Source organism: Somniosus microcephalus, unplaced genomic scaffold (genome assembly GCF_052327205.1).
Source record: "Somniosus microcephalus isolate GS21.2 unplaced genomic scaffold, FLI_Smic_1.0 unresolved_chr8, whole genome shotgun sequence".
Lineage (NCBI taxonomy): Eukaryota > Metazoa > Chordata > Chondrichthyes > Squaliformes > Somniosidae > Somniosus > Somniosus microcephalus.
The window spans coordinates 9,456,570-9,483,018 of NW_028225186.1; the positions used below are offsets into that span (position 1 = coordinate 9,456,570).

General features: G+C 46.8%; 2 protein-coding genes and 4 non-coding genes across 6 annotated transcripts in view; 5 read left to right on the forward strand and 1 right to left on the reverse strand.

Annotated features, from left to right (window-relative positions):
- LOC147085400 (uncharacterized) overlaps positions 1 to 26,449 on the forward strand; it is a 327,863-nt gene that overhangs the window by 298,560 nt on the left and 2,854 nt on the right. The window lies entirely within an intron of this gene.
- Positions 1,474 to 1,547, forward strand: trnai-aau (transfer RNA isoleucine (anticodon AAU)). The gene has a single exon. It is a non-coding gene; the product is annotated as a tRNA-Ile (tRNA).
- trnas-cga (transfer RNA serine (anticodon CGA)) lies at positions 2,094 to 2,175 on the reverse strand. The gene has a single exon. It is a non-coding gene; the product is annotated as a tRNA-Ser (tRNA).
- Positions 4,625 to 4,718, forward strand: trnar-ucu (transfer RNA arginine (anticodon UCU)). The gene is made up of 2 exons: positions 4,625 to 4,661; positions 4,683 to 4,718. It is a non-coding gene; the product is annotated as a tRNA-Arg (tRNA).
- On the forward strand, positions 7,130 to 7,203 carry trnai-aau (transfer RNA isoleucine (anticodon AAU)). Its single transcript has one exon. It is a non-coding gene; the product is annotated as a tRNA-Ile (tRNA).
- On the forward strand, positions 18,114 to 20,966 carry LOC147085413 (uncharacterized). The gene has a single exon (XM_085979099.1). The coding sequence runs from the start codon at positions 18,114 to 18,116 to the stop codon at positions 20,964 to 20,966; it is 2,853 nt and encodes a 950-aa protein (XP_085835225.1).

Sequence of the window (26,449 nt, forward strand, 5' to 3'; positions counted from 1 at the left end):
TTCAGAATAAGGATTTGTCCATTTAAGACGCAGATGAGGAGGAATTTCTTCTCTCAGAGGGTTGTGAATCTTTGGAATTATCTACCCCAGAGAGCTGTGGAGCCTGAATCATTGATTATATTCAAGGCTGAGATAGACAGATTGTTGAACTATCGGAGAGTCAAGGGTTAAGGGGGAACAGGCAGAAAAGTGGAGTTAAGGCCAAGATCAGATCAGCCATGAGCTTATTGAATGGTGGAGCAGGCTCGAGGGGCCAAATGGCCAACTCCTGCTCCTATTTCTTATGTTCTTATGTTCTTATAAGGGCAGCCGGTGCATGGGAACACCATCACCTCCAAGCTCCCCTCCAAGTTACACACCATCCCGACGTGAAAATATATCACCATAACTTCATCGTCGCTAGGTCAAAATCCTGGAAATCCCTCCCTAACAGTACTATTGGAGGACCTTCACCTCATTGACTGCAGCGGGCCAAGAGGGCTTCTCACTACCACCTTCTCAAGGGCAATTAGTGATGGGCAATTAATGCTGGCCTTGCCAGCGATGCCCAAGTCCTAGGAACAAATTACATTAAATTAAAATCGTCACGACTGGATGTGGAAGGATTGCAGAGCTTTGATCTGATCCGTTGGTTGTTGGATCGCTTCGCTCTGTCTACACATGCTGTTTCCATAGCTTAGCATGTGTGTGGTCCTGAGTTGTAACTTCATGAGGTTGGCAGCTCATTTTCAGTATGCCTGGTGCTGCTCCTGAAATGCTCTTCTACACTCCTCATTGAACTAGGGTTGGTCCCCTGTCTTGATGCTAATGGTAGGGTGAGGGATATGCCAGTCCATAAGGTTACAGATTGTGGTGGAATACAATTCCAAAACTGAGGCCCCCTCTGCCCTCTCGGGTGGACATAAACGATCCCATGGCACTATTGGAAGAAGAGCAGGGGATGATGAGGTTTACCCCGGTGTCCTGTAGCCAATATTTATCCTCAAATCAACATCACTAAAACAGGTGATCCTCGATTATCACATTGTGGGAGCTTGCTGTGCACAAATTGGCTGCTGCTGTTTTTCCTACATTACAACAGTGACTACAACTACAACTACAACTACATTGCCTGTAAAGCGCTTTGAGACGTCCTCAGGTGAAAGGCGCTGTAGAAATCAGAGTCTTTCTTTTACAGCCTTCGAAGTCACAGAATCACAGAAACCCCACAGTGCAGATAGAGGCCATTTCGGCCCATCGAGCCTGCACCGACACATATCCCACCCGATCCCCGTAACCCCTGCACCAACACATATCCCACCCTATCCCCATAACCCCACGTATTTAATCCACCTAACACTAAGGGTTAATTTATCATAGCCAATCAACCTAACCCGCACATCTTTGGACTGTGGGAGGAAACCGGAGCACTGACAACTGACAAAAACCAAAAATCAACATAAATTGAATTTAACAGCAAAAGAAGTTAAGGCAGGCCGGTTAGCTCAGTAGGTTAGAGCGTGGTGCTAATAACGCCAAGGTCGCGGGTTCGATCCCCGTACGGGCCATTTACTTTTTGATGCTGTGGGTAGTTTCTTAATTTTGCTATTTGCTGAAAAGATTGGAGCTGTCATACTTTGAAGCAAAGCTACAAAACCTTAGTTCTGCCGAGAACTCAAGGAACTGGAAGGTTGACCTTGTGTCTATCTGTCCACAGATGGCGCTGATGGATAAGGCGTCAGACTTCGGTATTAATTTTGAGGTTATCAGAATATTGCAGATTCGAGTCCTGCCACGGTCTTTTTACACACTTTTTAATTCGTGTTCAGTTTTATAAAACCAAACCGTGTTCCCACTTACTAGCTGAAGGTGATTCCCTACCAAACACTGCAGGGCTCTTTATTAATTAGTATTTTTGATGCTGCTTTGTGTGTGTATTGCTCACTAGTTCCCAACAAATCCACAATATCTAATTGATGCCGATAAATTATTAGTGTTTCAATTGGAACTTTGGGTTAATCAGTGTAATAAAGTGCAGTGGAGGGAATTCTGATCAATTTCGGGGCGAGTGATCGCCACAGGGAGCCGATGAAATAAAAAAATTGCATCAAAGTCGCTGCGAGCAGGGTTCGAACCTACGCGGGGAAACCCCATTGGATTTCGAGTCCAACGCCTTAACCACTCGGCCATCGCAGCTGCACGTTAACAGTGAGAAAATGCTTCCTACTGTGAGTGAGTCAGGAACTAGCTCAGAGAAGACAGGTCATAAATACTCACCGATAAATCCAGCAGGGAATTCAGGATTAACTTCTTTGGCCAAAGAGCGCTGAGAATGCAGTAGTTGAGGCGAATACTACAGATGCATTTGAGAGGAAGGGAGAAAGGAATAGAAGGATATGCTGATAGGGTTTTTTAAATTCGTTTATGGGATGTGGGTGCTCTGGCAAGGCCAGCATTAAATGCCCATCCCTAATTGCCCCTTGAGAAGGTGGTGGTGAGCCGCCTTCTTGAACCGCTGCAGTCCGTGTGGTGAAGGTACTCCCACAGTGCTGTTAGGGAGGGAGTTCCAGGATTTTGACCCAGCGACGATGAAGGATCGGCAATATACTTCTAAGTCAGAATGGTGTGTGACTTGGAGGGGAACTTGGAGGTGGGGGTGTTCCCATGCACCTGCTGCGCTTGTCCTTCTAGGTGGAAGAGGTTGCGTGTTTGGCAGGTGCTGCTGAAGAAGCCTTGGTGAGTTGCTGCAGTGCATCTTGTAGATGGTACACACTGCAGCCACGGTGCGCCGGTGGTGGAGGGAGTGAATGTTTAAGGGGGTGGATGGGGTGCCAATCAAGCGGGCTGCATTGTCCTAGATGGTGTCGAACTTCTTGAGTGTTGTTGGAGCTGCACTCATCCAGGCAAATGGAGAGTATTCCATCACACTCCTTAGTTGTGCCTTGTAGATGGTAGAAAGGCTTTGGGGAGTCAGGAGGTGAGACACCCGACGCAGAATGCCTAGCCTCTGACCTTCTCTTGTTGTCACAGTATTTATGTTCAATGGTAACCCCCAGGATGTTGGTGGTCAGCTCCTTTGTTCATGTTGGACCAAGGTTTTAATGAAGTCGGGAGCCGAGTGCTCTTGGCAGAACCCAAGCCGGGCATCAATGAGCAGGTTATTGGTCAGTAAGTGCCACTTTACAGCACTGTGGATGACACCTTCCATCACTTTGCTGATGATTGAGAGGAGAGAGTAGACTGATGGGGCGGTAATTGGCTGGATTGGATTTGTCCTGCTTTTTGTGGACAGGACATACCTGGGCAGTCTTCCACATTGTTGGATAGATGCCAGTGTTGCAGCTGTACTAGAACAGCTTGGCTGGAGCACAAGTCTTCAGAATGATAGCCGGGGTGTTGTCAGGGCCCAGAGCCATTGCTGTATCCAGTGTGCTCAGCCTTTTCTTGATATCACGTGGAGTGAATCGAATTGGCTGAAGACTGGCTTCTGTGATGGTGGGGACCTCAGGAGGAGGCTGATATGGATCAGGCCTGGTGGTCCGTCCAGCTTCATTTTTATTATTTTGTTTCATAGCGGTTTGTTACAACTGAGTGGCTTACTAGGCCATGTCAGAGGGCAGTTAAGAATCAAACACATTGCTGTGGGACCGGAGTCACACAAAGGCCAGACCAGGTAAGGACGGCAGATTTCTTTCCCTGAAAGACATTAGTGAACCAGATGGGTTTTTACGACAATCCGATAGTTTCATGGTTACCATTACTGATTCTAGTTTTATTTGGGGGGTGAGGAGAAATAGAGAAGGAGGAGCCTCGTGTGGAGACCAGTTCGTGCAAATGGACTGTTTCTGTGGGGCAGACTCTATAATATTATGTAACACCCGTTTTAATCAGACTCAGAATGACCCGGGACTGACAGCACATCCCTTTTAAACAGACACAGAGTGATCCTGGACTGACAGTACATCCCTTTTAAACAGACACAGAATACTCCGGGACTGACAGCACATCCCTTTTAAACAGACTCAGAATGACCCGGGACTGACAGCACATCCCTTTTAAACAGACACAGAGTGATCCTGGACTGACAGCACATCCCTTTTAAACAGTCACAGGATAATCCGGGACTGAAAGCATGTCCCTTTTAAACAGACACAGAATGACCCGGGACTGACAGCACATCCCTTTTAAACAGACACAGAATAATCCGGGACTGACAGCACATCCCTTTTAAACAGACACAGGATAATCCGGGACTGAAAGCATGTCCCTTTTAAACAGACACAGAATGACCCGGGACTGACAGCACATCCCTTTTAAACAGACACAGAATAATCCGGGACTGACAGCATGTCCCTTTTAAACAGACACAGAATAAACCGGGACTGACAGCATGTCCCTTTTAAACAGACACAGAATAAACCGGGACTGACAGCATGTCCCTTTTAAACAGACACAGAATGATCCGGGACTGACAGCATGTCCCTATTAAACAGACACAGAATGATCCGGGACTGAAAGTAAACCCCTTTTAAACAGTCATGGAATGCTGCCTGACCTGCAGAGTGTTTCCAGCATTTCATCTGTTTATATTTCAGATTTCCAGCATCAACACTATTTTGCTTTTGTAATAGAATTTTATGTAATTGGCTCTGTGGCGCAATGGATAGCGCATTGGACTTCTAGTTGGTATAGCAGATTAAGGCATTCAAAGGTTGTGGGTTCGAGTCCCACCAGAGTCGGATTTTGGGTCAGGGTTCGGTGGTTCCTCCACTGACGGTACATTTTGCAGTAAATCGGTAATTCAGAGAAGGGAAACTACCGCCCGACACTTTCCCTCTGAGTACTCTCAACCCCTGAGTCAGTTGCACAGGAGCAGGAGGAGGCCATTCAGTCCCATGGCCGTTTTACATAGGAACAGGAGGAGACCATTCAGTCCCATGACCCTTTTACACAGGAACAGGAGGAGGCCATTCAGCCCCTTTAGCCTGTTATACAGGAACAGGAGGAGGCCATTCAGCCCCTCGAGCCTGTTACACAGGGACAAGAGGAGGCCTTTAACGCCTCGAGCCTGTTGCATTGGACAGGAGGAAGCCGTTCAGCGATACAAGATCTGTACAAGAACAGTAGAACTCCATTCAGCCCCTCGAACCTGTTACATAGGATGAAGAGGAGGCAAATCAGACCCATGATCCAGTTATAAAGGAACAGGAGAAGGCAATTCAGACCAACGAGTCTGTTATAAAGGAACAGGAGGAGGCAATTCAGACCCACGAGTCTGTTTCACAGGAACAGCAGGAGGCCATTCAGCCCCTCAAACCTGCCACACATGAACAGGAGGAGGACATTCAGTCCCTCAAGCCTGCTACACTGGAACAGGAGGAGGCAATTCAGACGCATGAGTCTGTTATACGGGAACAGGAGGAGGCCATTCAGCCCCTCAAGCCTGTTATACATGAACAGGAGGAGGCCATTCAGCCCCTCGAGCCTGTTATACATGCACAGGAGGATGCCATTCAGCCCCTCGAGCCTGTTACACAGTAACAGGAGGAGGCCATTCAGCCCCTCAAGCCTGTTACACAGGAACAAGAGGAGACAATTCAGACACACGAGCCTGTTATACAGGAACAGGAGGAGGCTATTCAGCCTGTCGAGCGTGTTATACAGGAAAAGGAGGAAGCCATTCAGCCCCTCAAGCCTGTTAGACAGGAACAGGAGGAGGCCATTCAGCCCTTCGAGCCGGTTACACAGGAATAGGAGGAGGCCATTCAGCCCCTCAAGCCCGTTATACATGAACAGGAGGAGGCCATTCAGCCCATCGAGCCTGTTATACATGCACAGGAGGATGCCATTCAGCCCCTTGAGCCTGTTACACAGGAACAGGAGGAGGCCATTCAGCCCCTTGAGTCTGTTATACAGGAACAGGAGGAGGCCATTCAGCCCTTCGAGTCTGTTATAAAGGAACAGGAGGAGGCCAATCAGCTCCTCGGGTATGTTACACATAAACAGGAAGAGGCCATTCAGCCCATCGAGCCTATCATACAGGAACAGGAGGAGGCCATTCAGCCCCTCGAGCCTGTTATGCAGGAACAGGAGGAGGCTATTCAGCCTGTTAAGCCTGTTATGCAGGAAAAGGAGGAAGCCATTCAGCCCCTCAAGCCTGTTACACAGGAACAGGAGGAGGCCATTCAGCCCCTTGAGTCTGTTACACATAAATAGGAAGAGGCCATTCAGCCCATCGAGCCTATCATACAGGAACAGGAGGAGGCCATTCAGCCCCTCGAGCCTGTTATGCAGGAACAGGAGGAGGCTATTCAGCCTGTTAAGCCTGTTATGCTGGAAAAGGAGGAAGCCATTCAGCCCCTCAAGCCTGTTACACAGGAACAGGAGGAGGCCATTCAGCCCCTCGAGTCTGTTACACATAAATAGGAAGAGGCCATTCAGCCCCACAAGCCTGTTATACAGGAACTGGAGGAGGCCAATCAGCCCCTCGAGTCTGTATCACTGGAACAGGAGGAGGCCATTCAGCCCCTCGAGCCTGTTATGCAGGAACAGGAGGAGGCCATTCAGCCCCTCGAGCCTGTTATGCAGGAACAGGAGGAGGCTATTCAGCCTGTTAAGCCTGTTATGCAGGAAAAGGAGGAAGCCATTCAGCCCCTCAAGCCTGTTACACAGGAACATCATGGGCAAGGAAACCTCCTGCTGATTACCACCTACCACCCTCCCTCAGCTGATGAATCAGTACTCCTCCATGTTGAACACCACTTGGAAGAAGCACTGAAGGCAGCAAGGGCACAGAATGTACTCTGGGTGGGGGGCCTCAATGCCCATCACCAAGAGTGGCTCGGTAGCAGCACTACTGACCGAGTTGTTCGAGTCCTGAAGGACATGGCTGCCAGTCTGGGCCTGCGGCAGGTGGTGAGGGAACCAACACGAGGGGAAAACCTATTTGAACTCCCCCTGACCAATCTACCTGTCACAGATGCAAAACAGTTCAAAAAGCATTCATTGGCTGTAAAGCACTTTAGGATGTCCTGAGGTCGTGAAAGCCCTGTAGAAATGCAAGTCTTTCTTTTACAGCCTTCAAAGACAAAGTGACTTAGCGGGCAAAAACCAGAAACAGGGACGGTACTATAGATGAGCTTTATAGATGGGCCGGTTAGCTCAGTTGGTTAGAGCGTGGTGCTAATAACGCCAAGGTTGCGGGTTCGATCCCCGTACGGGCCATTTATTTTTCGAGGGAAGGTTAGTTTCTTAATTTTGTAATTTTTGAGCAGTTTAAAAGTTTAAAAAGTTTGGAAGGAAACTCACACGGGACCTACAAAGCTGCAAAATCTTAGTTCTACCGAGAGCTCATGGACCTGAAAGGTTAACCCTGTGTTTTTCTGTCCACAGATGTTCCCTGACCAGTGGAGTGTTTCCAACATTTAATGAACAATTTCAGATCCAGCATCTGCTGCATTTCGCTTTTTATTTTACCGCAGTGTCCTCGCTTCTATTAACAAAAGTCAAAAATAAATTGTAGCTACTGGAAAATGGGTTTTATTGTCACTGTCAGCATTGGTGGTTCAGGGGTAGAATTCTCGCCTGCCACGCGGGAGACCCGGGTACGATTCCCGGCCAATGCAGGTTAAAATTTTTAACAATTTATTTCAGAGCAAACACATCACATGAAACATTAATAATAAATTAGCTGTTCCTGTGTAACTGGATCAAGGGAATGAATGGCCTCCACCTGTTCCTGTGTAACAGGCTTGAGGGGCTGAATGTCCTCCTGTTCCATTGTAACAGGCTCGAGGGGCTGAATGGCCTCCTGTTCCAGTGTAACAGGCTTGAGGGGCTGAATGGCCTCCTCCTCTTCCTGTGCAACATGCTCGAGGGGCTGAATGGCCTCCTCCTGTTCCTGTGTAACATGCTCGAGGGGCTGAATGGCCTCCTCCTGTGTAACAGGCTCGAGGGGCTGAATGGCCTCCTGTTCCAGTGTAACGGGCTCGAGGGACTGAATGGCCTCCTCCTGTTCCTGTTTGACAGGCTCAAGGGGCTGAATGGCCTGTTCCTGTTTGACAGGCTCGATGGGCTGAATGTCCTGTTCCTGTTCGACAGGCTCGAGGGGCTGAATGGCCTCCTCCTGTTCCGGTTTGACAGGCTCGAGGGGCTGAATGGCCTCCCCCTGTTCCTGTTCGACAGGCTCAAGGGGCTGAATGGTCTCCTCCTGTCCCGGTTTGACAGGATCGAGGGGCTGAATGGCCTCCTCCTGTTCCGGTTTGACAGGCTCGAGGGGCTGAATGGACTCCTCCTGTTCCGGTTTGACAGGCTAGAGGGACTGAATGGCCTCCTCCTGTTCCGGTTTGACAGGCTCGAGGGGCTGAATGGCCTCCTCCTGTTCCTGTTCGACAGGCTCAAGGGGCTGAATGGCCTCCTCCTGTTCCGGTTTGACAGGCTCGAGGGGCTGAATGGCCTCCTCCTGTTCCTGTTCGACAGGCTCAAGGGGCTGAATGGCCTCCTCCTGTTCCTATTGAACCATGTTTCAGGCACTAATGTGGCTGATGTTCCGATTGTGCCCTCTGCTGTCCCGGCGCAGAAAGAAACACAGTGCCTGTGTATAAAACCCAAAGTCCTTGTACTTTCTTTCTTTCTTTGAATCTTTCTTTCATTTCTTCCTTTTCTGTGCCATATGCTCCTTATTCTATTGTTGCTTAGTGATATATGTGTTCATATTTGCCGGTTTCAGGATGTTCATTGCTTCTGCTGCTTTGAATTGTGTCGAAAAAGTGAACTGAATTTCTCCACCTGTGTGAAGCATCCTCGTGTTCGAAGCTGTTTTGGTTTCAATCAAACAAATGCACAGATTACTCGAACTCGCTGAGACTTTCCTGGCCAGTATTTGTTTCTTGCTTCCTTGCATTTGGAAAGGCCCAGGCTTCATCCCCGGCCTGTGCTGAGGGAGCTGACCTGAGCCTGGGCAGCGGTTACAATTGGTGTCTGTGGCCCTGTGTTAGGGAGAGGGTGAATGAGCCTGGCTTCTTGTCCACTCGCCCTGCTGGCTGTGGGCAATGGCTGAGCAGAGGACAAGTTGTGATGGGTTTCAGCAGGAGGGGAGAGGTGGAGAAGGGAAGTTGTAAAGATAAAGAAAGGGGCTCCCAGCTGTTACAGCTGCTGCTGCCCACAGTAGGCAGTTTGGACAGTGGGTTACCACAGCCCATGACACACACGAGCCAATCCAGCCTCCTCGTGGACTGCCTTCACTTACACTTCTCCTTTTTAAGATGAAACTGTCATTTCATTCATGTGATGTCTAAACCACATCCCCTCTGATTATCATTTCAAAACCATTGCACTTACAGTCTCAGCTCAACATCGGCAAACCCCAGCAGCAAGCAGGTGAGATTTACAATCTCTTAATGATCAATGATATTTCACTGGAACGTGTCAAATCAGTGCTATGTTGTTAAAGTCAACACAGGATGTCAAGGTCTTAGAGAGGGTGCAGAGGAGATTTACCAGAATGGTACCAGGGATGAGGGAATTCAATTATGTGGAGAGACTGGAGAAGCTGGGATTGTTCTCCTTAGAGCAGAGAGGGTTAAGAGGAGATTTGATAGAGATGTTCAAAATTATGAATAGTTTTGATAGCATAAATAAGAAGAAAGTGTTTCCACTGGCAGAAGTTTCGGTAACCAGAGGACGCAGATTTATGGTGATTGGCAAAAGAACCAGAGGTGACATGAGGAAACATTTTTTTTAAGCAGCATGTTGTTGTGATCTGGAATGCGCTGCCTGAAAGGGCGGTGGAAGCAGATTCAATAGTGACTTTCAAAAGGCAGTTGAATAAATACTTGAAGGAAAAACATTACAGGGCTATGGGGAAAGGGCAGGTGAATGAAATTAATTGCAGAGCTCTTTCAAAGTGCTGGCGCAGGGCTATGGGGAGAGAGTGGGGCACTGGGATTTATTTGGGATTGATACAGGTCTATGGGTTGTGAGTGGGGCAGTGTGATTAGTTTGGGATTGATTCACGGCTATGGGGTGAGAGCGGGGCAGTGGGATTAGTTTGTGATTGATACAGGTCTATGGGGTGTGAGCGGGGCAGTGGGATTAGTTTGGGATTGATTCAGGGCTATGGGGTGAGAGCGGGGCAGTGGGATTAGTTTGTGATTGATACAGGTCTATGGGGTGTGAGCGGGGCAGTGGGATTAGTTTGGGATTGATTCAGGGCTATGGGGTGAGAGCGGGGCAGTGGGATTAGTTTGTGATTGATACAGGTCTATGGGGTGTGTGTGGGGCAGTGGGATTAGTTTGGGGATTGATAAAGGGCTATGGGGAGATAGCGGGTCAGTGGGATTAGTTTGGGATTGTTACAGGGCTTTGGGGAGAGAGCGGGGCAGTGGGATTAGTTTGGGATTGATACAGGTCTATGGGGTGTGAGCGGGGCAATGGGATTAGTTTGGGGATTGATACAGGTCTATGGGGTGTGAGCGGGGCAGTGGGATTAGTTTGGGGATTGATACAGGGCTATGGGGAGAGAGCGGGACAGTGGGATTAGTTTGGGATTGTTACAGGGCTTTGGGGAGAGAGTGGGGCAGTGGGATTAGTTTGCGATTGATACAGGTCTATGGGGAGATAGTGGGTCAGTGGGTTTAGTTTAGTATTGCTGTGGCAAAGACCCACAATTAACACAGTGGGCCGAATGGTCTCCTCTGCTCTGTAAATATCTATTGTTGGAGACTCCTCGGCAGCTTTTAACACACCATTTGGTGTACATTTCCTCTCCATATTCTTCTCTAAATGTTCACTGACGGTCCCTTCACAGCTACCCAGGCTCCCTGTTTTTCGTGTTAGCAGCAAATGTCGATACGTCTGCCTCCTGTACCCAAGTCCAGATTGTTGAAATGGCAAGAAGGGCAACGGTCGCAGCAGTGATGCAGGGGGGCCAACTCTTTACATCGTCCAGTCAAAAAAACACCCAATAACTACCGCACTCTGCTTCTGCCTTTTAACCAGCTTCCTGGTTTCTGGAACGGTTTCTAGTTGAGTATAAATTTTATCCCATATAAGGACATAGAAACATAGAAACATAGAAGATAGGAGCAGGAGTAGGCCATTCGGCCCCTCGAGCCTGCTCCGCCATTCAATGCGATCATGGCTGATCATCCAAATTCAGTACCCAGTCCCTGTTTTCTCCCCATACCCCTTGATCCCTTTAGCCTTAAGAAATATATCCAACTCCTTCTTGAATATATTTAATGAACTGGCCTCTACTGCCTTCTGTGGTAGAGAATTCCACAGGTTCACCACTCTCTGGGTGAAGAAATTCCTCCTCATCTCAGTCCTAAATGGCTTACCCCTTATCCTTAGACTGTGAGCCCTGGTTCTGGACTCCCCGGCCATCGAGAACATCCTTCCTGCATCTGGTCTGTCCAGTCCTGTCAGAATGTTATAAGTTTCAATGAGATCCCCTCTCATTCTTCTAAACTCCAGCGAGTATAAGCCCAATCGACCCAATCTCTCCTCATACGTCATTCCTGCCATCCCAGGTATCAGCCTGGTGAATCTTCGCTGAACTCCTTCCATGGCAAGAACATCCTTCCTCAGATAAGGCGACCAAAACTGCACACAATACTCACGATGTGGTCTCACCAAGGCCCTGTACAACTGCAGCAAGACATCCTTGTTCCTGTACTCAAACCCTCTCGCTACGAAGGCCAACATACCATTTGCCTTCTTAACTGCCTGCTGCCCCTGCATGCTTACCTTCAGCGACTGCTGTACAAGGACACCCAGGTCTCATTGCACTTCCCCTTCTCCCAATCTATTGCTATTCAGATAATAATCTGCCTTTCTGTTTTTGACACCAAAGTGGATAACCTCGCATTTATCCACGTTATATTGCATCTGCCATGCTTTTGCCCAATCACCCAACCTGTCCAAATCATACTGGAGTTTCTCGGCATCCTCCTCACAGCACACACGCCCACCCAGCTTTGTGTCATCTGCAAACTTGGAGATATTACATCTAGTTCCCTTGTCTAGATCATTATTATATATTGTGAATAGCTGGGGTCCAAGGACCGATCCATGCGGTGCCCCACTAGTCACTGCCTGCCGCTCGGAAAAAGACCCATTTATTCCAACTCTTTGTCAACTGTCTGCCAACCAGTTCTCTATCCAAGTCAATACCTTGCCCCCAATCCCATGTGCCTTAACTTTACACGCTAATCTCTTATGCGGGACCTTATCGAAAGCCTTTTGAAAGTCCAAATACACCACATCCACTGGTTCTCCATTACCTATTTTACCAGTTACATCCTCAAAAAATTCCAGTCGATTAGTCAAGCACGATTTACCTTTTGTAAATCCATGTTGACTTTGTCCGATCCTGTCACTGTTTTCCAAGTGCTCTGCTATTACATCTTTTACAATGGACTCTAGCATTTCCCCACTACCGATGTCAGGTTTACCGGTCTGTAATTCCCATTTTTCTCTCTACCACCTGTTTTGAATAGTGGGGTAACATTAGCTACCCTCCAATCTATCGGTACTGTTCCAGATTCCATTGAATGTTGGAAGATGATCAGCAATGCATCTACTATTTCTAGGGCCACTTCCTTAAGTACCCTAGGATGTAGATTATCAGCCCCTGGGGATTTATCGGCCTTCAATCCCGTCAATTTCCCTAACACCATTTCCCTACAAATACTGATTTCTTTCAGTTCCTCCCTTTCATCAGACCCTATAAGACCATAAGAACATAAGAAATAGGAGCAGGAGTAGGCCAATTGGCCCCTCGAGCCTGCTCCGCCATTCAATAAGATCATGGCTGATCTGATCCTAGCCGCCAATCTACTATCACAGAACCATCTCCTGAATCTAACAGAATTAGACACACGAAATCGGAGCAGGATCAGGCTACACAGCCCCTAGGCCCGCTCCGCTACCCACAGGGCCATGTCCGATCCGAACCTAGACTCATGTCCAAATTCCTGCCCGCTCCCCGTAACCCTTAATTCCCTTTACTTCTAGGAAACTGTCTATTTCTGTTTTAAATTTATGTAATGATGTAGCTTCTACAGCTTTTTGGGGCAGCATATTCCATGGACCTACCACCCTCTGAATGAAGTAGTTCCTCCTCATCTCAGTTTTGAAAGAGCAGCCCCTTATTCTAAGACTATGCCCCCTAGTTCTAGTTTCACCCATCATCGGGAACATCCTCCCCGCATCCACCCGATCAAACCCATTCACAATCTTATATGTTTCAGTAAGATCGCCTCTCATTCTTCTGAACTCCAATGAGTAGAGTCCCAATCTACTCATCCTCTCCTCATATATCCATCCCCTCATCCCCGGGATTAACAGAGTGAACCTTCTTTGTACTGACTCGAGAGCAAGTATGTCTTTTCTTAAGTATGGACACCAAAACTGTATGCAGTATTCCAGGTGCGGTCTCACCAATACCTTGTACAACTGAAGCAATACCTCCCTATTTTTATATTATATCCCCCTAGCAATGAAAGCCAACATTCCATTGGCCTTCTTAATCACTTGCTGCACCTGCATACTAACCTTTTGAGTTTCATGCACCAGGACCCCCAGATCCCTTTGTACTTCAGTACTTTCCAGTTTCTTGCCATTAAGATAATAACTTGCTCTACGATTTTTCCTGCCAAAGTGCATAACCTCACACTTTCCAGTATTGTATTCCATCTGCCAAATCTCTGCCCACTTACTTAGCCTGTCTATGTCCCTTTGCAGGTTTTTTATGTCCTCCTCACTCACTACTTTCCCTCCCATCTTAGTATCATCTGCAAACTTTGATATGTTACACTCGGTCCCCTCCTCCAAATCGTTAATATAGATTGTAAAGAGTTGGGGACCCAGCACTGACCCCTGCGGAACACTACTAGTTACTGATTGCCAGTCTGAGAATGAACCATTTATCCCAACTCTCTGCCTTCTGTTAGATAGCCAATCCTCTATCCATGCCAGAATATTACCCCCAATCCCGTGATTTTTTATCTTAAGCAATAATCTTTTGTGTGGCACCTTGTCAAATGCCTTTTGGAAGTCTAAATACACTACGTCCACTGGTTCCCCTTTATCCACCCTATATGTTACTTCCTCAAAGAACTCCAGCAAATTTGTCAAACATGACTTCCCCTTCATAAAACCATGCTGACTTTGTCCTATTAAATTTTGATTATCCAAATGTCCTGTTACTGTCTCCTTAATAATGGACTCCAAAATTTTACCTACCACAAACTTTAGGCTAACCGGTCTATAGTTTCCAGCCTTCTGTCTACTGCTCTTTTTAAATAAGGGTCTTACATTAGCAGTTTTCCAGTCTGCCGGGACCTTTGCTGAGTCCAGGGAGTTTTGGAAAATTATTACCAATGCATCCACAATCCCTACCGCCACTTCCCTCAAGACCCTAGGATGTAAGCCATCAGGTCCAGGTGATTTATCCGGCTTGAGTCCCATTATTTTACCGAGTACCACTTCCTTCGTGATTTTGATCGTGTTTAGCTCCTCCCCACCTATAGCCCCTTGTTTGTCCAGTGTTGGGATATTCTTAGTGTCCTCTACTGTAAAGACTGATACAAAATATTCATTCAGTGTTTTTGCCATCTCCATATTTCCCACCATTAATTTCCCGGTCTCATCCTCTAAGGGACCAACATTTACTTTAGCCACCCATTTTCTTTTTATATAACTATAAAAACTCTTACTATCTGTTTTTATATTTTTTGCTAATTTACTTTCATAATCTATCTTCCCTTTCTTAATCAATCTTTTTGTTATTTTTTGCTGTCTTTTAAAGTTTTCCCAATCCTCTATCCTCCCACTAGATTTGGCTACCTTATATGCCCTTGTTTTTAGTCGAATACTACCCTTAATTTCTTTACTTAGCCACGGATGGCTGTATTTCTTTTACACCCTTTTCTTCTCAGTGGAATATATTTTTTTTGGAAGTTGTAAAATAACTCCTAAAATGTACACCACTGATCATGTATCGTCTTACCCTTTAATCTATTTTCCCAATCCACTCTACTCAATTCCGCTCTCATACCTTCATAGTCTCCTTTATTCAAGCTTAGCACGCTTGTTTGAGATCCAACCTTCTCACCCTCTAATTGAATATGGAATTCAACCATGTTATGGTCACTCATTCCAAGGGGATCCTTTACTAGGACATTTTTAATTAATCCTGTCTCGTTACACAGGACCAGATCTAAGGTTGCTTGCCCCCTGGTCGGTTCAGTTCCATACTGCTCAAGAAACCCATCCCTAATACACTCAATGAACTCATCCTCAAGGCAGCCCTGCCCAATTTGATTTGTCCAATTAATATGATAGTTAAAATCCCCCATAATTATAGATGTTCCCTTATTACAAGCCTCAACTATTTCCTGATTGATACTCCGTCCAACAAAGTTGCAACTGTTCGGAGGCCTATAGATTACGCCCACTAGTGTTTTTTTCCCCTTATTATTCCTTAACTCCACCCAAACTGTTTCATTATCCTGATCTTTTGACCCGATATCATTTCTCTGTATTACAGTGGTTCCTTCCTTTATTAACATAGCCACCCCACCTCCCCTTCCTTCCTGCCTGTCCTTCCTGATCGTTAAATAACCTGGTATGTTTAATTCCCAGGCATTGTCACCCTGCAGCCATGTTTCTGTAATGGCCACAAGATCATACCCATATGTAGTTATTTGTGCCATTAACTCATCTATTTTGTTACGAATGCTACGTGCATTCAGATAGAGAACTTTCAAATATGTTTTGTGACACTTAGTTCCTGCTTTTGCCCTTTTTATTACTTTACCTTTTACTCTATACCTTCTGCCCCTTCCTGACACGCTCTGGTTTTAATTTCCCCACTGCTACCTAAGTCTATGACCTTCTCTGTTGTCATTTTTATTATTTGCTCTCTAGGAACCTCCCCCCACTAGTTAGTTTAAAACTCTCTCTACAGCTCTAGTTATATGATCCGCCAGGACTCTAGTCCCAGCACTGGCCAAGTGAAGCCCGTTCCAACGGAACAGCTCCCTCCTGCCCCAGTACTGGTGCCAGTGTCCCAGGAAGCAAAACCCATTTCTCCCACACCAGTCTTTGAGCCACGCATTTAACTCTCTAATTTTATTTGTCCTAGCCAAATTCGCTCGTGGCTCAGGTAATAATCCAGAGATTATTACCCTTGAGGTTCTGTTTTTTAATTTGACCCCTAGCTGCTCATACTCCTTTAACAGAACCGGCTTCCTAGTCCTATCTTCGTCGTTTGTCCCAACATGGACCACGACAACTGGATCCACCCCCTCCCACTGCAAGTTTCTTTCCAGCCCAGAGGAGATGTCCTTAACCCTGGCACCGGGTAGGCAACACAGCCTTCGGGACTCTCGCTCTCGGCTGCAGAGAACTCTATCTATCCCCCTAATAATACTATCCCCTACCACTACAACATTTCTATTTACTCCCCCCTCTTGAATGGCCCCCCGTTCCACGGTGCTGTGGCCAGGTTGCTCATCCTCCCTGCAGTCCCTGCTCCCGTCAGCCATGGCTCAGTGGGAAGCACCCTTGCCCTGAGTAACTCTCGCTCTCCCCACTCCAGTGACTTGAGCACAAAAATCCAGGCTGACACTCCAATGCAGTACACAGAGTGTGATGCACTGTCGGAGGCGCCGTCTTTCAAATGAGATGTTAAACCGAGGCCGTGTCTGTCCTCTCAGGTGGGTGTTAAAGATCCTATGGCACTATTTCGAAGAAGAGCAGGAGAGTTCTCCCCTGAGTCCTGGGCCAATACTTATCCCTTAATCAACACAACTAAAACAGATTATCTGGTCATTATCACACTGCTGTTTGTGGGAGCTTGCTGTGCGCAAATTGGCTACCACATTTCCTACATTACAACAGTGACTACACTTCATTGGCGCTAAAGCGTTGGGACGTCCTGAGGTCATGAAAGGCGCTGTAGAAATGCAAGACTTTCTTTTTTCTTTCTCTGGGAGCTCACCCACCACCAATGTTAGGCCGACTGGTCTGTAGTTATCTGATTTATCCCTTTCACTCTGATTGAAGAGAGTTGTTATATTGGCAACAGCAGGCATGTGGTTCAACTTCCATATCCAAGGCTTACATAGAATTTTACAGCACAGACACAGGCCATTCGGCTAGACCGGTCCACGCCAGCGTTTATGCTCCACACGAGCCTCCTCCCACTCTACTTCATCTCGCACTATCACCACATCCTTCCATTCCTTTCTCCCTCAGGTCCTTATCTAGCTTCCCCTCAAATGACATTCGCCTCAATCACTCCTTGTGGTAGCATCTTCCACATTTTCACCACTCTCTGGGTAAAGAAATTGCTCCTGAATTCCCTACTGGATGAATTAGTGACTAACTCATATATATGGCCCACAGTTTTGGTCTCCCCCCACAACTAGAAATATCTTCTCTCTGTCTACCCTATCGAACCCCTTCATAATTTTAAAGACCTCTATCAGGTCACCTCTCAGTCTCTTTTCTAAAGAGCCCCAGCCTGTTTAATCTTTCCTGATAGTTGAAACCTCTCAGTTCTGGTACAAACCTTTTGTGCAGCTTCTCCAGTGCCTCTATATCCGTTTTGTAATATGGGGACCAGTGCACAGGATGTTTGGAGCATTGTCCTCAAAGCCTCTGTTATCTCCTCTCTGTCTTCCCTCAGTATCCGTGAACACAGTCATCAGGGTCTGGGGCCTTTGGCACTTCAATACAAAGAGGAAGCAGATCTTAATGAGAAAGTAGCCGTGGCCTGGGAGAGCCGCAGGTGATGATGGAATGGGCGAGGTATGCAAGAGCGTGAGGTGTTCAGAGGAGTAAGGGGTCTTCAGGGAGCTGGTAATATCTGGACAGAAAGGAGACTTCCGCATATCACAGATATTAAACATGGGAATGGCTTTTCAGAGTAGTGGAGAACACAGTATCCATGGCAGCAGGTTAACTGATTTGCTTAATTTCTACTAAACTGACAATGTAAACCATCTCTGACTTTACAGGCTGTTCTGGCAGCGACAGAGAAAAAACATCTCACACCCACGGAATTTTTCTTGAGTGAGGTCCTGCAAAACATCTGAACCCTCGGACGGAAGAAGGAGGCTGTGATGTTGAGACTGAGCGTTGACTGGCTGCTGCTTCTCTGTGCCCTCTCCTGCAATGTGTTGGTGCCCACAGTCCCTGGGTACACTTTCAATAACTGCATGCAGGTTGCGAACCACAATGGTACATTTCAGTGCGTCCACCGCTTCCTGACACAGGTCTCTAGTGCCGTGTCCGACCTCCCAGCCAGCACCGTGCACTTGAACATCTCCCACAACTGGCTCACCCAACTGCAAGCGGACAGCTTCCGCAGCCTGTCCAAGCTGCTCACCCTGCGGCTGGATTACAATCGGATTGAGAGTGTTTGCTGCGGTGCGTTCAGTAATCTCACCAGCCTACTGACCCTTAACCTGTCCTACAACAGTATCTCTCGTCTGAACTCTTCGGGCTTCCAAGAACTTGAAAAGTTAGATCAACTCCTGCTCCATCACAACCGCTTAGTCACAGTTGAACCCAAAGCCTTCGCTGCATTGGACAATCTTCAAACACTTGTCTTAAGCTCCAATAAACTCCAGAATTTCTCCCATCTGGTGAGCGCTGTCTCTGGGCTCAGTAATCTGATGCTCCTGGATCTGGGCAACAATCAACTCGCCTCCCTGCAACATCGCACCGCCCTCCCACCCTCCCTCCGAAACCTCTCCCTCTCTAACAACTCTCTCACAACATTTGACTGCCAACGGAACTTCCTCAGCAACATTCTCAGGTTGGATCTGTCCAATAACAAACTCTCCGATGCTTTGGAATTTTCTAAAGTTGACCTGAGGAACATCTCGTGTTTGATCATCAAGAACAACCCCTTAAATGTCACCGAGTTTCTCAAATCTGCAAACCTGGATCTACAGAATGTTCAATACTCTGGGTTAAGGCTGCACAACCAGAGTCAGCTGTCCAACCTGTGCCACTATCTGGGTCTCAGGACTATGAAGAGCCTGGTCCTGCAGAACAATCAGATCTTATTCCTCCTTGCCCATTCCCTATCCCAGTGCCCACCCATCATCAGCTGGGATTTATCACACAATCTCCTCACATCTGTGGAGTGCTTTGAATTTGCATCGAAAAGAAAGCAAGTTGTTTCTTTCATTATCGAGCACAACAGAATCATCAAGTTACCTTCCTGTTACAAGGATGGGAAGGCAGTCGCGGTGTTTCCCAAGCTGTCGCTCCTAACCTTTCGCTACAACAGGATTTTCACCATTTATAGTCACGCCTTCTCTTATGCTCCCCATCTCCGGACCCTAAAGCTGAACATTAACAACATTGCTGTCATCAACAAGGCTGCCTTTTCTAACCTCACCAACTTGCAGGAGCTCCGACTCGACAACAACCTCATAACTGACATCTATGAACACACCTTCAGCAACCTTGGGAGTCTCAGGAATCTCAATCTCAGAAACAACAGGATCTCAATTGTTTTCAGCAAGGTGTTTGCAAATCTCAATAACCTGAACACATTGGACCTGGGAGGGAACAAAATTCGAAGCCTCACCAGCCAGTCTTTCTGTGGATTACACAACCTGACCAAGCTTTATCTCGATAGGAACTGTATAACCCGTATCAGCAGGGAGATCTTCGACATCCTCCCATCATTAGGAGTGTTGGACTTGGACAGTAACCGGATCAGATACAACACTGGCCTGATTGCAGCATCTCCCTTTGTTAACCTCACAAAGCTCTACATTCTCAAACTACAAGCCCAGCAACCCTACGGCATCAACATTATTCCTCCAAAGTTTTTCAATGGCCTCATCTCTTTAAGAGACCTGTATATAGGAGAGAATAAAATGTCACTGTCCAAAGATGGATTTGAAGACCTGATCAATTTGAGAATCTTCTCCATGCCCGATGCTTGCAATGGGATCCACGGTCTGAATCCAGGGATCTTCAAGAATCTCCAGAGTCTAGAGAGACTCAACCTTGAAAATGTCGGCCTCCAATCCATGTCTCTTGACGTCTTTGGAAACCTTTCCAACCTCAGGACATTGTTCTTGGGGAAAAACGCCATTCAGATCATCAATAGCACGGTTGTGGAACACCTGCCCTCCCTGACCTACCTGGATCTACGGAAGAACCCGTTCCCCTGCACCTGTGACATCAGTTGGTTCCAAAACTGGTCACTGTCCAACCCCAGGGTGCAGGTTATCTATTTTTACAACCAAACATGTGCAGATCGGCCAACTGAATACTTGTATAAGTTTGATGCTCGCGTTTGTTACTTGGACATTGGGCAGATCATGTTCCATATAACTGTGCCGGTCTTGATCGTGTTCATGTTCATCCCTATATTCTACAGCAAAGGGTACTGGCACATCAAGTATGGGTTTTATATTTTCCGATCGTGGTTGAATGACCACAGAGGGAGAGGAGAGAGTCAGCAGTCCGACAGGTATGATGCATTTATCTCCTATAATTCTCAGGACGAAGACTGGGTTCTGCAAGAGTTGGTGCCAAACCTGGAAACGAGAGGACCTCAAAGCTTCAAACTCTGCCTCCACCACAGAGATTTTGAGCTGGGCAAATATATCATCGACAACATCGTGGACAGCATCTACCAGAGCAGGAAGACCATCTGTGTGATGAGCCGCAACTACCTGTACAGCGAGTGGTGCTCCATGGAACTGCAGCTAGCGAGCTACAGGCTCTTCCATGAGCTGAAAGATATCATCATCCTGATCTTCTTGGAGAAGATTCCAGATGCTGAACTCTCAACCTACCACAAGATGAGAAAGGTCATGAAAAAGAAGACCTACATCCAGTGGCCATCAGACATTGAAGCTCAAAAATTGTTTTGGGTCAAAGTGAGAGAAGCGATTAAAGGCTCCAACTGGGCCAAGGAGGGGAATCCCGCTGCTGAAAGTTAAGCTTCAAGGCCTAGAAATCCGCAGTCTTACCGCAGGCCCTTAAGGCCCGATTCGGGGAAACATGGTGGCTGCCGCACTTCCCATGTGTTTTGGAGTGCGCCGCTCAACTTACCGCCCTGTGTTAATTGCGAACAACTCCCCCAGTGGCTGCAGAATGGCCAGTGGAAGGCTGCTGACTTTCAGTGGGGGAGACTGCAAATGGCCTTGCAGGACGACCTCGAGCAGCTCTGGCCCTAGAAGGCCTGGCTGTAGACTGCACCACCTCGGCATGGGCGGCAGCAGCCTAGGCTGGCTGACAGGCAGCGGCAAGGGCAATGGTAGAGTGGCAGAGGTGGGAGTAGGAATGCTGTCATCCTGAGAGAGGGCAGCAGGTTCCTGCTCCCCAGATCCACTGCCACTCTCCCCAGGTGGTGACTCAACATTCCTAGCAATCTGTTGGTGGCCAGATGGTGGGGCGGCTGTGACACCCTGCAAGCCCCGTTCGACACTGGTAAACCCAGCCATGGTGGCAGCAGTCTGAGCTTGGGTGGCAGCAAACTGAGGCTGCAGGAGAGCACTCTGATACAGCGTGATCTTACAAGTGGCGCTCCAAATGGAATGACAATGAGGCGCTGCTGCACCAAAGAACCTTCCCTTTAAGTAGTGGAGAAAGCCGAGGCCTAACATGACTTGCAGTCAGACTGCACCCGATATTGGCCCATCTGTTGAGCGGTAAAGCAATGAGCAGCGGGTTTAGTGCTCAGATCAGCACTATAATCATGTAAAAGAGCACTCAGCATGAATTTTGCGTGCTACTTAGGCCACTGTGTCCAGACGCAGCTAAGTAACGCTGGGCCACGACTCCGTCCGTTTTCAGGCCATATCCGATTTCTTGGCCCGTGTTCCTCAAAGCCCCTTTGGTTCTAGTGGCAGGGCACCCACTCATCTCAGAACCCGCTGCCACGAACTTCCATCTACCTGTGACACAGTCAATTCAATTCAAATCGCTTTATTGGCATGACAAGGTACATCTTATGTTGCCAAAGCATCGAAAAACATTCATGGTTGTACACAAAAATACAGATCTATCTATACAGTGTATAAATAGATATATCCCTGAGTGTATAAATATACATTCATATAATTTGTATATACTCTTTTCTTATATTTAGTGGTTGTCCCTCTGTTTATGGCAAGCTGTAACATAGTGTGCCGCTAATGTTACACAATTTCTCTCTTCCCCTAGTAGGTATGGGAGTTTTTGGTCGTCATTCAAATTTCTGAATTCCGGGCATATTTTTGTGAATTTTGGGTAGAAATTCTCCCTTATGCCCTGATATTTTCTACAGGCTGTGAGGAAGTGCATCTCTGTCTCCACCACTCCCTAACTGCAGTGAGAGCATATCCTGTCCTCTCTTGGTAGCCAGGTCTGTCTGTGTCTACCTTTTTCGATCGCCAGGCTATGTTCACTAAGTCTGTACATTGTCAAGGTTTTTCTCAGTTTGCTATCCTTTACCATGGTCAGGTAATCAGCCATGTTGTATTGTCTGTTTAGGGCCAAGTAGCAATTGAGTTTGCTTTGGGTTTTTGTTGTTTCTGCCCAATATGACAGATATTTTTCCTTTTGCTTAGCGACGATTGTGTTGGGTCAATTTCTTTGTGTTACGCTGTCACTGTCCTGAGGCTGGTTATTGTTAGTAGTGTTAGTAGTTACTTCACTGAGTCCCAGGACTAGTTGACTGAGGGTATTCTTCTTTATGGTCCTCTCTTGGCATTTCAGGGCTTCGTAATGATAGCATTGGGGGTTGCTCATTTCTAGGTGTTTCCAAAATTTGGTGGCTCTTTTTTGGATAGTGATTATTAATGGATATTGACCTAGTTCTGCCCTGCATGCATTGTTTACGGTTTTCATTTGAGTCCGGAGGATACTTTTACAGAATTCTGCATGTAGGATCTCAGTTGGGTGTTTGTCCCATTTTGCAAATTCTTGTTGTGTTAGCGGTCCCCACACCTCACTGCCATAGAGTGCAATTGGTTCAATTACTGATGTGAAAATTTTGAGCCAAATGCTAATTGGGATTTCTATTTGGATTGATTTTTTAATGGCATAGAAAGCCCTTCTTGCTTTCTCTTTCAGTTCATTCACAGCCAGATGGAAATTTCCCGTAGAACTGATTTTTAAGCCCAAGTATGTGTAGTTAGTGGTTTGTTCAATTTTGGTTGTTCCTAGTGTGAAATTTATTTTGGGTCCCTGATGTCTGGATCTTTGCTGGAACACAAGGACTTTGGTTTTTTGGGGATTTATTGTCAGGGCCCAGGTCTGGCAGTACGACTCCAGCAGATCCAGGTTCTGCTGTAGACCCTCCTTAGTTGGTGACAGCAGAACCAGGTCATCTGCATAGAGGAGGAATTTAACCTTGGATTCATATAGGGTGAGGCCGGGTGCTGTAGATTGTTCAAGTAGTTTTGCCAATTCATTTATGTAAATATTAAAGAGTGTCGGGGAGATGGACGAGCCCTGCGTCACCCCCCGCCCCTGTGGAAAGTATTTTGTTTGTTTGTCTCCAATTTTAACTGCACATTTGTTGTTTGTATACATTGATTTAATTACATCATATGTTTTTCCCCCTACCCTGCTTTCGATAAGTTTCAGGAATAAACCGTCATGCCAGATGGAATCGAAGGCCTTCTGGAAATCTATAAAGCATGCGTAGATTTTGCTTTTGTTTTGATGAACGTGTTTGTCAATTAGGGTCTGTAGGGTGAAGATATGATCTGATGTTCTATAGTTTGGCAGGAATCCAATTTGGCTTTTACTCAAGACATTGTGCTCCTCAAGGAAGTTTATAAGTCTTTTGTTTATGATGCTACAGAATACCTTCCCCAGGTTACTGTTTACACAGATGCCTCGATTGTTATTTGGGTCGATTTTGTCCCCACTTTTGTATATGGGCATTATGAGTCCTTTGTTCCAGATATCAGGGCAGTAACCGACACTCAGAACCAAGTTGAAGAGCTTTAGGATAGCCAGTTTCATTTTATCGTCTGTGTGTTTGATCATCTCGCTTAGTATGCCGTCTGCACCGCAAGCTTTTCCTGGTCGCAGGTCCTTGAGTTTTTCAAATAGCTCTTTTTCTGTTAGCATGGAGTCTAGCGGGTTTTGGTTATCTTTTATGGCCATTTCGAGCTTTTCCAGTTTTTTGCATATTTGGTGTTGCTCTGGTCTTAGTGTGTTTTTCTGGTATAATTTTTCAAAGTGGTTTTCCCATGTGTCTCCATTTTGAATGGCCAATTCGTCGTGTTGTTTTTTGTGTAATGTATTCCAGTTGCCCCAGAAACAATTGGAATCAATGGATTCCTCAATGGAGCTGAGTGTATTCTTAATATATTGCTCTTTTTTGGTTCTGAGTGTGTTTCTGTATTGTGTTTGTGTCTGACAATAAGTAAGGCGTAATTCCTCGTTTTCTGGCTGTCTGTGTTTTTGGTTTGATATTTTTCTAAGTTTTTTCCTCATGTTATGGCAATCTGGGTCAAGCCATTTTTCATAGTTTTTTGTTTTGGGTTTGTTCTTGCGAGCTTTCAAGTTTGACCTTGTTGCCAAATTATCAAAAATATTGGTTAGGTTATTCACTGCCCGGTTTACGCCTTCTTTATTGTGAGTGTATATGTTATCCAGAAAGGTGTCCAAGAGAGCTTGAGTTGATTCATTGCTAATTGCTTTCTGGTATTTTTCCGTGCTATTTTTGGCCCATCTGTATGATTTTTTGGTGTTGTACAGCTTACTGGGTTGTGTTTCTGTGTTGGTTGTTTCTGTCTTTTTAAGATACATAGTAATTTGATTGTGGTCTGACAGTGTTGTTTGCGGTTTGACTGTGAATGCTCTGAAAGAGGATGGGTCCAAATCTGTAATCATATAGTCTACTGTGCTGCAGCCAAGAGGTGAGCAATAGGTCGATCTTCCGAGGAGGTCTCCCATGAACCTACCATTGACAATGTACAGACACAGGCCTCGACAGAGCTGTAGGAGCTGTTTTCCGTTGGTATTTGTCTGCTTGTCGCAGTTATGCCTGTATGGAAGGGAAGGGATATCGAAGTGCCTCCTTATTGTTAATCCTGTCATTGCTGCTATTGACCCAGGATAAGGCAAAGGTACAGACACACAATGTAAGCACAGAATAAAGCCTTAACCATCTGGCCCCCGCATGTCAGCTCACTGTCGTCTTTCCATCCAACATCTGCTTTAATCTGGGCCAGACTGATGGAGTGAACGACTCCTCGGTCCGTGGTAATCTGACACTGGTGGACATCAATCCACAGCACAAGACTGTCCACACTGGAGCCCAACAGGAGATCTCAGTCAAACTCCCAGTGGCCTGAGGATTGGCTGGTGTGAGAAATCCAGCTAACAAACCTTTCATATTATCCGCTAATTTTGATACAATACTGGCTCCCACGACAGGATAGCCCTGGTGCTACCCATTGCAGGTAATTCCAGGATATACCTGCAGGGACAGTGATTACATGTAATGCCCAGATACCCTTGGTGGGACAGCGATTACAGGAAATGCCCAGATACCCCTGTTGGGACAGTGATTACAGGTAATGCCCAGATCCCCCTGGTGGGACAGTGATTACAGGTAATGCCAAGATACCCCTGGTGGGACAGTGATTACAGGAAATGCCCAGATACCCCTGGTGGGACAGTGATTAGAGGTAATGCCCAGATACCCCTGGTGGGACAGTGATTACAGGTAATGCCTGAATATCCCTCATGTGAAGGTGATTACAGGTAATGCCCAGATACGCCTGGTGGGACAGTGAATACAGGTAATGCCCGGATACCCCTGGTGGGACAGTGAATACAGGTAATGCCCAGATACCCCTGGTGGGACAGTGATTACAGGTAATGCCAAGATACCCCTGGTGGGGCAGTGATTACAGGAAATGCCCAGATACCCCTGTTGGGACAGTGATTACAGGTAATGCCCAGATACCCCTGGTGGGACGGAGATTACAGGTAATGTCCGGATACACCTGGTGGGACAGTGAATACAGGTAATGCCCAGATACCCCTGGTGGGACGGTGATTGCAGGTAATGCCCAGATACCCCTGGTGGGATGGTGATTACAGGTAATGCCCAGATACCCCTGGTGGGACGGTGATTACAGGTAATGCCCAGATACCCCTGGTGGGATAGTGATTACTGGTAATGCCCGGATACCCCTCATGTGAAGGTGATTACAGGCAATGCCTGGATACCCCTGGTGGGACAGTGATTACAGGAAATGCCCATATACCCCGGAGGGACGGCGATTACAGGCAATGCCCAGATACCCCTGGTGGGACAGTGATTACAGGAAATGCCCAGATACCCCTGGAGGGACAGTGATTACAGGTAATGCCCAGATACCCCTGGAGGGACGGTGATTACGGGTAATGTCCAGATACCCCCGGTGGGACGGTGATTACAGGAAATGCCCAGATACCCTGGTGGGACAGTGAT

What these genes read in the sequence shown, in the direction of transcription:
- LOC147085413 (XM_085979099.1), top strand. Translation starts at nt 18,114, where the DNA reads ATGTTGAGACTGAGCGTTGACTGGCTGCTGCTTCTCTGTGCCCTCTCC.